At 34.7% G+C, this 15,131-nt stretch overlaps 1 protein-coding gene across 6 annotated transcripts; it reads right to left on the reverse strand.

Moving 5' to 3' along the window:
* Positions 1-381: 381 nt before the first annotated feature.
* LOC114717304 (protein ENHANCED DOWNY MILDEW 2) lies at positions 382-15,121 on the reverse strand. Of its 6 annotated transcripts, none has more exons than XM_028902421.1 (20): positions 15,091-15,121; positions 13,753-14,180; positions 13,581-13,677; positions 13,234-13,284; positions 13,002-13,153; positions 12,789-12,882; positions 12,604-12,702; positions 11,731-11,978; positions 11,271-11,348; positions 10,809-11,177; positions 10,538-10,685; positions 10,315-10,422; positions 8,307-8,399; positions 7,277-7,336; positions 3,175-3,216; positions 2,487-2,600; positions 1,876-1,947; positions 1,642-1,760; positions 1,491-1,554; positions 382-1,134 (listed from the first exon to the last, which is right to left on the reverse strand). In XM_028902421.1, the coding sequence occupies exons 2-20, from the start codon at positions 14,160-14,162 to the stop codon at positions 946-948; spliced, it is 2,607 nt and encodes an 868-aa protein (XP_028758254.1). In that variant the 5' UTR covers positions 14,163-14,180; positions 15,091-15,121; the 3' UTR covers positions 382-945. The 6 variants fall into 6 exon arrangements, with proteins under 6 accessions (XP_028758254.1, XP_028758260.1, XP_028758266.1 ...); XM_028902427.1 differs by lacking the exon at positions 15,091-15,121 and adding an exon at positions 14,932-15,063 and having other exon boundaries at positions 11,271-11,345; XM_028902433.1 differs by lacking the exon at positions 15,091-15,121 and adding an exon at positions 14,932-15,063 and having other exon boundaries at positions 2,487-2,597.
* Positions 15,122-15,131: the final 10 nt, after the last annotated feature.

Genomic DNA, 15,131 nt, shown 5'->3' on the forward strand with positions numbered 1-15,131 from the left:
GCCATGTCGTATCAATAGAAGACATGTAGCATCATACACGGCATCTAACAGAAGAATAATTTTATAAAATTTCCCTCAACTTTAAATCAGTTACATAAACACCCCTACAAAATAAACTTTAGAATATTAAATTTAAATTTTGAAACGTCAAGGGGGTTATATACAAATCTATCAGAGTTCAAAATTTTTTTATAAAATTAATAACTTACATAAGATGTCATGTGCCTTCTATTGATATGATGTAATAATTTTTATTAAAAAAGATAAAGATAAAGATAACGGCAATTTAATAGCAAAAAGTCCATGCTAAAAAAGATAAAGATAACAACAACTTAATGGCGAAGGGTTCATGGTAAAATATTAAAATGTTAGGGAATTAAGTTTAAATTTTCAATTATCAGGAAGGTTAGGTGCAATTTACACAAAGTTGAGGGTTATTGTATAATTAGGCCTGAAAATAATCATGTGAGCAATATCACACACCCCACACACAGCTTACCCGCATTAATGACTCATGGAAGATTACCAACAGAGCCATCTAATGAGATGCAAGCAAAGTATACAAGTGCTCCACAGGGTCAGACTTGTAACATTAGAAAAGACAATAGTTAATCTAGTATTTGTACCAAAGGTGAACTCGCCATCTAATTACACTAACAAGTCATAAAATTCTCAGGACATTGTTTTTAACACCCACAAAGCATTTTGAGCAAATATTAGTGCAGACACAAACTATGGAGTTGATAATTCCAAATCTATGCTCATTTCCTTGGCTTCGCAAAGTAACCCATCATGCCAATTTCTTGGAGGAAAAAGCTCACCATTGTCTCTTGCACAATCAGGAATAGCATCGCCATTATCCTCCGGAATACCATCCATTATAGTGCAGAGATCATTAGGTGCATGTAAGCCATAGTAATGCTGATCATGATTCTCCTCGATGAGCTAGTTCTTTACATGATATCCTGTTACATGCATTGCATCTTGCCCCTTGATGTGGCCATGCCTCAGAGCTATTTCAGTGTGCCGGGCCGTCCAGTCAGGGCGGCTCCAAAGGTATAGTGGGGGAGCCTTCAGGTTCCAGTCTTCCATTTGTTTATCATGTATGTCAACAGATCCAGGCAGATAAAATGACTGAGTCAAGAAATGCAGTTCATTACTTGCTTGCTTCAAATCCCTCTTGAAACATAATCTTCAAAAAGTTAATTTTTTAAAGATTAACACCATTGTTGGTCTTTATAGTTTATGCTTATTTTGCTTTTGGTTCTAGAAATTTGAAACCGTTGTTAATGCGACATAAGCACAATTAACCAAGTTCTTATAAAAATATAAGGACCAACAGTTCAAACAGAATAAATTTGAGGGACCCAAAAACATGAGTTTCAAATTTGAGGGATCAAACCAAAATGAGCGCAACCTATAAAGACCAACAATGATATTAATCATTTTCTAAATAAAGAACGACCTTCAGAAATTTTTTGTCAACATACCTTTCCTGAAAACACTTTATCATCCTCCCAAACTAGATTATATCCAACTTCCTTTCTGTCAAGTCTGGTAAGGTAAAGTAGAAACAAACAAGACGTTTTCAATATCTATTACTGAAATAGCTAAAAATAAAATGAAACAAGAAATACTAACCTCTTAGTTACATCTGGTACAATAAGTATAAGTAGCTTTGGTTTAAATTGAAGCGCCTTCTCAATGAATTTGTTAGCGTGATAACCATGCACTCCAAAAGGAGGATTCAGCCCCATGATCTACCCATGTAGCAACAGAGGGAATGAAAAGTAAAAACCAACTCAAAGCTTAAGGGATAAAAGGGCATTCATGTTTATATAGACTTGGAAGTCAGAAGACAAAACTATGCCTTACCAGTTGAGAACCGTTGGGCAATTCTTCCACGTTGACGCTGAACCAATCTCTTTTCTCAAAACAGAAATCATTCTACAAGCATAACAACTATTAGAAATACACAAAGCATGTTAAGCAAGGAAAAGGACAGCGAGGGAGATAAAATCTATTGATGGAACAAACGAACACTGCAAGAATCTTTCAGGTCTAAATTTGACGCATAAAGCAGCCACAAAGTAGAGCAAAAGATCCAACTTGTATACTTGTCCATGATAGGCCAACACAGAAATCAAGGGAAACTTTTTGTTGTACAGCTTATTAAGATATCCGACTGATGGTCAAGACATAACATGTAAACCCATTAACAAGTCATTAATTTAAACATTGATGTCCACCATAGTTTACAAGTTGTAATTTTTCAAGCAAGTCAACATTCATCTAGCTTACCGTTGGTTACTATCCAAACAAAGCAAGGACATGTAAATAAAGATAAAGAAATCATCTCCACAGAAAATGCACAGAACTATGCAACAACTTTGGAGTGACCTCAAAATTTCCTACAGAGAGAGAGAGAGAGAGAGAGAGCTTTCAACAACAGATTGGAAATTTTCAATTTTCAAGAGAAGCCAAACCTTAGCCTGGAAGATGTCATAGTTTTTAAATGAGCAGATTTTCCCCATCTGCTCAAGCTTTGATTTCATCAGATAGCTGAAGTCATTAGAACCACAGCAAAAGTCTACAATCTGCTAAGGATACCACATAATTGTAAAGATGAGCACAAACTAATGCAAATGGTAAAGCAATAATGAAATTAGCTGAAACTTGTTCATTCTGGTAACAGAAAATGATAAATTGTCATCAAAGAACAAGCCGTTGTGAATTTGAAAACCATCGCAACTGTTGTATTATGAGACTTTAATCCCATGTTTTTATTCTAATAAGCCACAAGAATCTACAGTTCTTCACAGAAGTTAATTAATGACTTGAACAAACTGAACAATATTGAGTTTAAACACTTCAGTAGAATGTGTGTACGATACAATTGCTACAAGACTTGAAGCATTTCGACTTCTCTAAGAAGGAAAAGAAATCAGGAGTGGCAACAGAGCAAAGATGGGGAAAACTAAATATTACCATGAAAATGGAGCTGAGAGTTACCAGATGATCAAACTACAAATTTATGGTAACAAATCAAAACCGCACACATGGATTACTGTGATAAGTTTCATTAAAACAGTACCAATTATGTATTGACTAAACAGAAAAAGTTAAGCGGCACGCACTATATTAGTACAACGCAAATAAAGAATAAAAACTTACCGTATCACCACTTTGTACATACCAATGAAGCCTTTCAACAACCTGCATAAGAAAAAATAGAATGAGATCATTTCTATGTAACAACTAAAAGTATTGACCCATATATAACTGCTATTCTTGAACCTAACCATGGTGGGTAAGCCATAGCACAAGCCAAAATCAAGAAAAATAAAATAAATAGTATAAACCTTGGTGTCTGTTTATGCTGCATAGCTCAAGAAAAAGAACCTTGAAAGAGTAATTACTGATGATTCGCCTTGCTTTAATTTGTTGTTGTTGTTTTTTTTTTTTTTTTTAATCTACTTGTTTGGCTATATTCTTCTTTTATCCCTACAAACAATGGATTCTGGTGGCAAGGTTGTCGTCTCAGTTCATATATATTGAATAGAAGGTCACAACATCTGAGGTGCCACCATGTCCAGCTGCCCCCTTTCCCATAAACCATTACTGTCGTTCACCCAGAACTATTTGAACCAGCCTCCTCTGTTGATTTGGTGGTCAATAGCAGCAGGATTTGTGACAGTGACTGCTCAGAAGCCAGATAAGATGGTGAACCCAATATTCAAGAAGAGCTTGAAGCATATTGAGATAAGGGCATTGCGCCCAAAGAGGAACCCAACCAGATTCATGAAATGATCCAAAACCATTCACATTTAAAGAAAGAAGATGATACTCAATCAAATATTGCCCCAAAAAGAGTTCACAAGAACCTTGCAACTAGCGTGATTGAGATGCTCCTCAACTACAGCACAGATACAAAGTTGCTAGGGATATAAAGAAAATGAAATCATTACAGGTAGTACAACCGAGCCCTCCATTTGTATAGTGATAGGAATTGGGAACATGGTATTACTAGGGTTATTCCCAAATTTTGCTGTGGTTTGAAACCAGAAAAATAAAATGTCTAAAGAAGTTACAAGTAGAGCCATCAAAACAGGCCAACCCATCAGGTAGGCTTATGTGAAGGGCCGGATTAGTATTTTAAGGGGTTCAAAAAGAGATTGAGCTTAAATAGGCTAGCCATAAGGGCTCAAAATCAAAAGGGCTAGCTCGTTAGAGCCGATAGCCATCCCTTATAAGCCTACCTATTTTTTTTTTTTAATCAAAACTTGATAAATTATTAAAAGGGATAAGGTCCTTAAACACCCAAGAAGTATCCAAGAGGAAGCACTCAACACCAAGAATTTTTTTTTCCCCAATCTTATATGCCCTAGAAGTTTTATTTCATAGCATTTCTGCCCTGAATCGTTATCTGCCATTAAGTTTAACTGTTTTAACAATCAAACCTAATAGCGGATAACGGCCAAGGTACTTTCACTATAAAAATAAACTCCCAAGGCATATAAGAGCCAAAAGAAACTTTTAGGTGCTTGGAGCTCCTTCATGGATACTTCCGAGATATTTAAGCACCTTATCCATTATTAAAATAACCTACTACTATAGAGCTTCAAAAATAATAAATAATAATTTAAATTCTAATTTGAATATAATTAACTCAATGTAAATTTCAAGAGATCAATGCCAAAATATGGGGACATTGTCTACTAATCTTAGTGGGAGTGCATCAACTTCTAGAACTTCAACACTCATAACTCATCATTCTTTCCACCCTTCAAGTATTTCAACAACAACATCCTTTGATGATCCATTTGACATATGAATGTTTTAAATTTTTTTGTCAATTAAACTCGCTTAATTCTATTTAGCCAGTACAGTAGTATTTACCTAAAATTTTTTAATGGTGTAAGATTATTAAGATATTTATACAATTATGGATCAGTTTTTTATATGCAAATTTGAACTAGAAAATTATTTAAAAGAACTAACACTTAAGCCTAATAATTGGAAAGAATTAGATGTTTGAATTAGTGGAAGAACAATCAAAATCAATTTCATATTCTTTCAAGAATGTTAGCTAATATTCTTAGTATTTCAACCAGTATAATAGCCAGTGAATCTATTAGGGCTTTTGCTTAAAACAAAAAAGTACCCATTACCCTTCATAATGCAGTTTTGCAATTTGATTGAAGTTACTTAGTTTCTCTTGGTCTCCTTTGCTTCTCTATTTTCCCTTTCCTCTTCTCTCTCCTATTTCTTTACTATACATAACACAATAGGCCTCTAGACAGAAGGAATACAGCAACATGCTGGAGTGTTTGATGTCCATTAATTTTGTTTTCACATGGTTTTCCTTTCAGAAGTCTTAGAAACTTATGGCCTAGAGGGGGAAAAAATCTTATCCTATATGGGAATTAGGGGTGAAAAGGGTAGTTTGGGCAATTAGCATAAGAGGTCTATAAAAAAGGTAACCATTGATGTATTGGGTGTTGAGTGAATTTCATAATTTACTGTTTAGTCTATTCTCTCTGTTTACCAATATCAAAAATATTAAATTTAATTATAAAAAAATTAAATTGAAAAGGGGTAGCAAAAGGCGCAAAAAGAACACTTAATAACTTTTGAACGAGATCTTTCAATTAACAACTATCCAAAGTTTTGGTTAATAAAGAAGAATGGCACCATACAATCCATGCGGCTGATCTTACCTAGTGGAATAAGACTTTGTTGTTGTTATATAAAAAATATTTTTATTTAAAAATATCCTATTAAATAACAAAAGTAATATATATAATGTATTCTTTTGATCCTATTTATAAATCATTCCATGTTTCACACAGACTCAAAAAAAAAAAATCTTAAACTTCATTAATTCTCATTTAAAATTCAACTACTTTCAAACTTTATCCTTATTTAATATACATTATACCTCATGTAAACAAAGTTAACACAATAATAAATGATAGGTAAAATTGTACATCCATTAAAAAATTCTCTCAGTACTCTATAAATATGATCAAAAAATGTCTTCTCTCTCTGCCCTATAAAAAAACCAGACCACTTCCCTCCTCTTCTTCATTTATATATTTTATATATAATTATATTGGGTAATGGACAAACGGGATCATGGAGAATGTGCAAAATTATGTTGCATATTTTTTGTAAAAAGAGATCGTAGGCATTTGAGGCAATCATAGAAAAATGATAAAAAAAAAAAAAAAGAAGGGAAGAAATACAAACTTGCAAGCAACACGTCAAACAAACCTATAATTCAGAGTCCAAACTTTCCTTTTCCTTCATTGCAATTTGAATCACTTGACTCGGTGCTCTCTTTATTTTCCAATATCTCTCTCATCTTGAAGCCTCATTCTCTTGATCTTCTTTCTTCATCCTTTCTACACTAAAAAGTTTATTCATTTCATTCTTCTTACATTACTTTCTAGGAGTTCTCTTTTACAGTAAGGTTTTTTTTTTTTTTTTACATCTCCTCATCTACTATTTTTCATCTCTTCTGCCTGACCTTTCGTCTTTTTCCTGAAATTTTCTTCTTTCCTAGGGATCTTGCATTTTTCAGGAGAATAAAAAAGTGACCCAAGTAACCCCCCGGGTTACTCTAGGTCAAATTCCGAGTGAGTTTGACCATTAGCTAGACTGGACAAGTGGCCGGATCACCAATTTTTGGGTTAACCCAACTGATCTGGTTTTTCATGCCATGGTTTGAAGCCTATCTATCTATGCCTTTACTTAACATTGCACCTCAAAGGGTTTTTTGCTGTGTTGCATTTGTCCGCAACTCATAGGAATAAACTTGATGGTAGGGCTCATTAATGTATTTTCTTGGGTTATTCAGCCACTCAAGAGGGGTAAGATGTTATTCTCCTCCTCTCAAGTCGTATTTTTTGTCCACAGGTTTACCTTTTTTGAGGATCAATCTCATTATCCAAAAACGTCCATTCAGGGGGAGAGTTTTGAGGGCAAACAAACCTTTGGGAACCTATTTCTACTGTACCAGAACCTGTTAGCCCAGAGGACCCTGAATCTGAAATATTCACTACACATGTTGAAATCAGACTTGAAACTGTCAAAATCAGCACTGAACATGTCAACAAGAGACTTGAACCTGACAAAATACACAAACCTCATTTGGAAACATCTATTTTAGACCTAGATTAAATTATTGGTAATTGAAAAATAAAATTACTAAAAATGTATAAAGTGGATATATAGTTCGCATAATCTTGCTGCTGAAAAACATTAACCTCACCTGAAAAATCAACCTATAGGAGTGTGTCCCATAAGCAGCTATCAAGATGCATTCAATGTCCTGATGTGCAAAGTCAAGCTATAGGAGTAGTATCTCATAGGCAGCAACATTGCAAGGCTCATAAATGACATCACATGGGGAGTGAGGCTATTCAGGAAACAAACCTTGCTAGACACAGCAAAGAATAGCTAAGATACCAGAACTAAATGTGTTAGGACCACTTTTGAATATCTACAAAAATACATGTTAAGGGAGAGGAACTTTTTGTTGGGCAGAATTTTGACTTGCTATTTTGAAGAAATAGAGAGTAGGGTTGTCAAAGTCTCTATGGTGAGGGTTGTAAAAGTCACTTTTTGGTCTATAAATCTCCCTTTGGTTTCACAAAAGAGGCAGGAAGAACTTTGAATCAGGCTTAGCCATTGGAGTAGAGAGATCCATCTTCTCAATTGATTGCCAAACTTGTTATATTCTGTCCAGTGGAGATAGCAGTGTCTTTACATGTGGTTTGTATCTCTACCCTTTGTTATCCTTTGTGTTAGAGTTTGAAAGTGGAATCCCTTTCCTTTTTTTTTTTTTTCAGTGTCATTTCTAACTATGTACCAGTGTAGTATATTGCAATCTAAGTAACGTATTTTATTTTCAGTTTTGACCTTTAGCATCAAGTTCTTCTTTAAATAGCCAAAGGTGTTTGATTCTAAAAGTATTTGTGGAGAGTCATAACAGAATGCAAATGGCTTTATTCTTTCTTGAATCTTTATTTAGCTCATTATTTCCTATTATACTGTCCTATGATTCTTGGTTTTTATTAACTTTCACAAGGAATTATTTTCTATTTGAATCTTGTTGATTTATTGGGATTGATCGAAAGGATTGTTCTCATCTCCCCTCAATATACGTACTCTACTCTACTGCTTCAAGACCTATAAAAGATGGTATTTTCAGCCATCTGCTATGATTTTCTATAGAAAAAAGGGATAACAATTGATGGCAAAAAATCTTCTTCCTGATGTTAATAATTCAGAAGTATTACCTCCTTAAGCTTGCCTAATTTTGTAAAATGGCGCCCAAAAGAAGTATATCTTTTCCAATGAAGAAAAGGTGCCAGGTAGACCTTGAGCTGCCTCTGCAATCAAGCGAATAATCATTATTATTATTATCTGCCCAAAAAGCCTCTAATCTTTTGACAAATACACAGTCAATGATGTCTATAATACAACTCAATAAGAATATCCATAATGTTGAAAGCCATCCAGCGTACAACAAAAACCACAAACTGATAGATATCTCTACCAAACTTATAAACATTGTTTCTCCCGTTATTTTAAATAAAACACTGCAAAGAGAGACAAAGAAAGAAGATATGGACAACCTATTACTTTAACTCTTGAACAATATAAGTTGAGTTAAAACTGTATGCTATTTTAAATGAAAATACAAATGCAAAAATAAAGCGAATTAATGAGGAAAAGCAAGAATAGTGGAACTAAGAGTATAGAGAATATTCCAAAAAAAGCCATCTTGCAGAGTTCTACAAAATCTACTTTCAAACTTCGTTGATAGAAGGCAAATGTGCCCAGCAAAATGAAACTCTTACGACAATAATTTTGAAATTTTTAACTAAACATCCACAAACAAAGCGCAAAATTATTGAATACGGAACATTTTAAGTTCCAGTATATAGAAGAATGAGATAAAGGATCACTACAAACTGCACAAGACAATACAGCATGTTGTAATAAATGAAAACATTATTAAAGTGCTGACAACAGGAATTACGTTAAATTCTCATTCAGTACTGTCATCTTTTTCATCAAGTACTTTATTTGTATATTTAATCTTTATGAGAGTTTTTCTTCTTTTATGTTCTCATTTCTAACTGAAGATTTAGTTCTTGATAGAGTACAATGACATCGTGTGATCCATGTAGCCGACTTCACCTAGTGGAATAAGGCTGCTTCTTGTTGTTGTATGTTCTCATTTCTAAAAGAGATTATTCGAAGATAAGGGATTATTTTTAGTGGAATTGGGTTGCTCTTGTGCAAAGAGATTGAACCATATTGGTTAAGCCTATAGGTAAGTCTAAGTATTGGTTAAGACTCTGAAACTTTATTAGCTTGCATTTGTTAGGTTTCATTGGCTTTTACTCCCTGGAGGTCTCCTTTGTGTATATGTGGCTTTGTATTACGTAGTTTTCCCAAGAAGAAATGCAAACTAGAATTTTCTCCTTCCAAGTCCACATTTTATTACTTTTCTAGTGTTAGACGAAGAAATTTTATTGTCTTGTCAAAATTGGGTTTCTAGACTTACTCGATCTGCATTTTTCTTTTACCTTTATCCCCTTTCTTGGAGGCATCCATATCCAGGTTTTATCTCTCTACTGAATGTTAGTCTAAGCCCAAGCAATAGTTCCTTAACATGACTATGTATTTCTCAAACACATGTCATGATGTAGGGCAAGGAGGAAGGGGGAGAGAGAAGTAGAGAAATTGGAGTGTGACGGCAAATAATCTCAACTCAATTTAATAGGTGAAAGGTTCAACATCAAAATAATCCTAGAGATTATTGGAGCTATGAGTATAAAGATCAAAATACTAATGATATGAACTGAACTAAAAAATTACTAAGACATCAAATCACAAAAACATCAAACAAATCCAACTATGTCCCCCATCATATCAACAATGTGTTGTTGCAGTATTGGTGATCAATACGTTGGCCACACCACCACACCTGAAGTTAGGTATATTCACACTTCATAGCAAACAATAGTCAATTTAATTTTATTGGAAGATGTGACCAAGATCGGTTCTGTATGGTCAAAATAATTGCCTAAAATAGAAACAAGAAGTCCTGCCTGTATAATAATAAATTTAAAATGAAAGCACTTGCCATGCTTAACTGAAGGAAATTTGTAGGTATCATAAATAACATTCCAATGAACAATTGTAAAAGTTGATACATTGAAATAAATTAAGACCTGTAAATTATATTTTCTCACTAAAAAGAAAAAAGATAATTTGAGATATGTTGCTTCATGCCTGCCAAATAAAAATTTGATTAAGGATCCCTGGCTCACAAATAGCTTTAGCATCCTCAATACAGCATCCACCTCCACCTTCTAACATTTGTAAGGCAATTTGAATTGCCTGCGAGAAAGTCAGACATTCTTTAGCTAAAAAGCTAATAGCCCATCAGTTAGTTTAGCATAAATTCTCATATTTTGTATGACCTCAACTGGAAGATACTAAAATTAAGATATACCTTAATTGAACCCTCTACTTTTCCTTCAGTAAGATTCTTATCTAATGCAGTTTCTGAGAAACATGAACTTGTAACCAAGCGTGGCTGGCTCCTTTTAAACTCTTCCTCTTCAAATGCAGATGTAGATTCTTCTATCAATGACAAAACTCTGCATGCAATTAAACAACAACCAAAACAGTTGTGCCCTAATGGAAGCAGCTGAACTAAAAATCAAGTACCATTTGTAAATTTTATCAAATAAAGCATAACATGTGACATTCAAACAAAATACCGCTTTCTCATATCATTCTTGGCAAGTTGATATGATGTTTTGGGTTTTTTCACCACAGAGTTTTCTAGGATGCTTTTATCAGTTCTTCCACCAGACAATATTTGCTGCGACAACCTAGCTGGTAACCTATCAGTTCTTTCACAAGTCTTATATGCAGAACCTCCATTGCGAATGCTACCACCCGCCACTGTTACAGTTTCTGGTAATTTTATACTTCTAGCAGTAATATGTTCTTGCCTTGTTGAAGTAGCAACCTTCTCTTGACCTAATAGTGCGTTGTAAGGGCCTTCATTCTTTCTTCTTTCCTTACTAGGAAATACCAGATGATTTCTAACAGGAGTCCCAAGTTCGGGAACTATCTCATGATCCCTGAATGTGTGCCAAAGCATAAGGCAAGAGACATAAATCTCAAGCAAGTATTCATAGTTTAGTTTTAACACCACTATTACAATAAGAACTTACATGCAGTACATCAAAATTCGACCATCAATCAGATCCTCCCAAGCTCTTTGGTCCGTACCCATAAGGGCAATCTCTCTGCTTAAAGAAAGTAGATGTAGATACAGAGATTATGGTGAACACAAAGGCATACTACATCCTATAGATCTCTTATCAGAAAGTACTCCTTTGGTCTTAAATATAAGACCTAATTAACTAACCTAACTAGATTAAATATGTTAGTTAAATTAGTTAATATGATATGCTCTTTTCTAAAACACTTTAAGCATCTTCTTTAATTCCCTCCCTCCTCTTACTTGATTATTGTTTGGAAAATATCAAGAGGATTAATTTGGGAAAAAATTAATAAATATAAGAAATAAGTCTTATATATAAAACCAGTAGCAAAAAGAACATTTACCTCCACATCAAAAAGAACATTTACAATTGACAACAAAGAGGGGGTGGAGAGGGGGAGAGCTACCTGGGTAAGCACTTCCTGTGGTAGGCCTTAGGGCAGCGTCTGCACATTGCAAACTGCAAGTCATGAACATTCTTATCTTCAACTTTCCTACACAATGAACATTTATGAAGAGGACACATGAATGATTTCCCAGCAGCAATATTTTTTTGTATTTCTTCTCTTTCAAAATCAACACCAAAGGACAGTAACTCTGCAACGCATTCTGGATGGTAATAATGGCCACAAGTTGAAACAATGCAGCGGAATACCTACAACCAAACATGGCAAAGCCCTTTATTTTTACATGTTATGAATCCATGAAGCAAATAACAAGTTTAAGTTCAAGAACACAAGAACTGGTAGATATTTAGACTCCAGATACCAAAGGAAAAAAAGAACCAAAATTAGATATGAACAAGTCAGAGCAAGAGAAAGAAAAGGTATCCAAATACAGGAATAGAGATATTCGAGGTTTCAAATTCTTGAAGATTCATAAGATAATCATGTGACTGAATCCTAAAAGCCATGAATCTTTCATACAACACCATCTTCTGTCTGTATTCCTTCATTACCATCTCTATTTTCACAACACACATACTTATTGCTACTAAGAAATAGAATCTTTAGAGAAATTATTAGCCTATGGGTCCAGTACAAAAGGGGAAGAAACAAGTTGAACAAAAAGTTTGAATATTAATACTATTATACTGAAAATTATAACTAATTGATTTATTAAAGGATCAACCTTATTCAAAAACAAACAAAGAAACAACTGTGAAGAATGAAAAATAAAATTTATACATATCCTTGGATGTTTTTCATATGAAATTCTCCCACAGTGGAAAGGCAGGACACACAATAAAAAGGGGGAAATAAATTAGATCTGAAATATACCTCTGCATTAGAAGATTCATCAGACAAACCCAGTTTTCCACAGACAAAGCACTGATGCTGCTTATACTTACAATTTGCACAAAAGAAATTTGGGATGGCCTGTAAAAGCAAGATTTGCTTTCATTAGCACAAGACAATTTGAATTAATAAGAAGGGACACTGAATATGTAAGATAGAGTGCTTGCATCGACTTCAGCCCTAGCGTAGCCAAGAGATTCACATGTATCTAAACCAGCATCTATAGTTGCATGGAATGATCTCAGGCATTTCCCTTCACAACTGCATCATTAAAAGAAAATATGCAAAAGATAACAAAAGTTTAATTACTAAATAATAAGGAAAGGTAATCTGAGGGAAGTGCGTCTTTATATCATAGATAAGATATGATAAGGACATACGGCAGGATTTCACCACCATTATCGCAAATTGCACAAACAGCATCATAAAATCCAGCATAATGATTTCCGTCAGCACTGGTTTCTTCACCAGCAGAATCATCAGCGTCCTCTTCTGAATCAACTATGTTTTTAGACTTCTTTACTGAAGGATCCTAATAAATCAACCAACAGTTTGTAACAAGAAATAAGTTGAACAAGATTCTACAGAAAACAAGTAATAGTTAACACGGACCTCATGGAAGACTTCATTAGACCATGGATCTTTTATAAAAGTAAGTAGATGCTGCGCATTACAAAACAAAACTTAGTGAACAAAGTTAAAGTTAAAATAAACTCACAGAAAGCAAGCTCAGGTTAGGTAAAACTGCCAAAAAATAAAGAAGTTCATCAACTAACAAGTGATTGGTTTTGACATAATGGAGAGCAGTATTTGAACAAACAGGTTAAGTAGAAAGCAAAATAATTCATGTTTATCTGAAAAGAGTGTCTAGCTCATAAAAAATTATAATCAAGGCTGACATTTGGAAAAGCCGATGGGGAAAGCCAGCAATGCTAATTAATTTAAAACAGGATAAGAACCTCAGATTTTGCAAAATCTTTGTCCCATTCAGCAGCCTCTCTAATCAATGACACATGATTTTGGATGTCATCCACAGAAGGTTTAACATCAGACGAGCTGCAAAATAGTCATCATCAATGAATCAAGATGGGAGAGGGGAGATTAGACATCTGTAAACCGCAGCACAAATACCTGAAGACCTCCTGTAAGTATTTCCAAACAGACATTCTAGGTTCCTCTGGGTTCCTTCTCACAAAATGCAGCCAATATACTGTAACCAAGACTGTCCTAATTATACTTTCATAGCTTTTACTAGGCCTTTGGAGAGTTATCCAAGCTTTGTCTTTTGAAAGTATGGAAATCTCGGGCTGAACAGATGAAAGTTCAAATTTCCAAGCTATGACCTGTTTAAAAATTTCCTGATGGTCATCATAAGCAGTGCCACGCAAGTATACTGTTGTCGCCAAGTCACATTTAATCTCATCCATGCTCATCAGTAATGGTAAAATAGAAAGTGAAACAGGTTGATATTTATCATCAATAAAATAGTAATTAGTAACACACTGTGGGACAATCTCGCCCTCTTCATCTGATGATGCCATTGTATGCCCAAAAGTATCCTGTAGAACAAGAAGCATACGAGTTATTATAGTTCATTGCTGCAAGGGTACAACTCTAGTGTCATATATCATTACTGCCGTATCATACACGCATGCAACATACCAAAGCACATCAACAAGCACGTGCAAATGCAATTTACAAAAGCGCGGAAGAATACTAATATGGAGCAAGAGATTCAAAAGAAATTAAAGAAGCGATAGAGAAATTAAAGAAATCTCCCATCTAGTAGATTTGCAGTTGTCCCACTTTGCTCCATTTACTGTTTCAAAAACCCAGAAGGATCACGTCCAAGGAATCGCAACTGCCGCTTATGAAACAGTTCCCTTTTCATTATTTTTTTTCCTTGAAAAAAGTACTCTAATGGTGTTCCATTTAAAAAAATCCTGATATCTCGCGTTCCAAGAAAAGCTTTCCATCCGACCCTCCAATATTGCCCCACATAATTTTCACGGCATCACCTCATCATCTTCGCGCAAAGCAAATGGGTTGGCACGAACTTCTTTTTATGTGATCCCACTTTTCCTCTCTTCCCTGAATTTTCTTAGCAACCAAACAAACTAAAACAGAACAACACTCAACATCACACCGTCAACTCCAACATTGATTACATTTCAAAAGCAAAACACGCGCACACGAAATGTTAAGCTCACGTTGTTTTTACTTTTCTTCCTTCTACAAATTTCGAGGAAGTTTATCCTAGGAAATGAAAACTCAAAAGTGAAATAGGGGGGAAAATGAAGTACAAATCACATAAAACTAGACTGAAATGAAGTAACTTGACTGTCTCCTATTTCATCTGAAACCTGATTGATATCAACCCTAGCAAATGCAAGGAATGGCGAAAACATGGAGGAGGAGGAAGAAGAACCGCGCTAAGCCCGTTAGCACTTAGCACGCAACACGCATTACCTGGTAGCCGTGATCAAGGCGAAGTGTGAACAGTGTGTGCA

This window comes from Neltuma alba, unplaced genomic scaffold (assembly GCF_004799145.2).
Source record: "Neltuma alba isolate B1F8T4 unplaced genomic scaffold, ASM479914v2 tig00002129_pilon, whole genome shotgun sequence".
Classification (NCBI taxonomy): Eukaryota; Viridiplantae; Streptophyta; class Magnoliopsida; order Fabales; family Fabaceae; genus Neltuma; species Neltuma alba.

Bases quoted from the DNA above. Each gene is read 5' to 3' on its own strand.
- LOC114717304 (XM_028902421.1), bottom strand. From the start codon at position 14,162: ATGGCATCATCAGATGAAGAGGGCGAGATTGTCCCACAGTGTGTTACT. The intron at 10,686-10,808 runs GTATTTTGTTTG...AATTGCATGCAG, and splicing joins AAGAATGATATGAGAAAGCG to AGTTTTGTCATTGATAGAAG. The intron at 8,400-10,314 runs GCATGAAGCAAC...GCTTGATTGCAG, and splicing joins ATCAAATTTTTATTTGGCAG to AGGCAGCTCAAGGTCTACCT.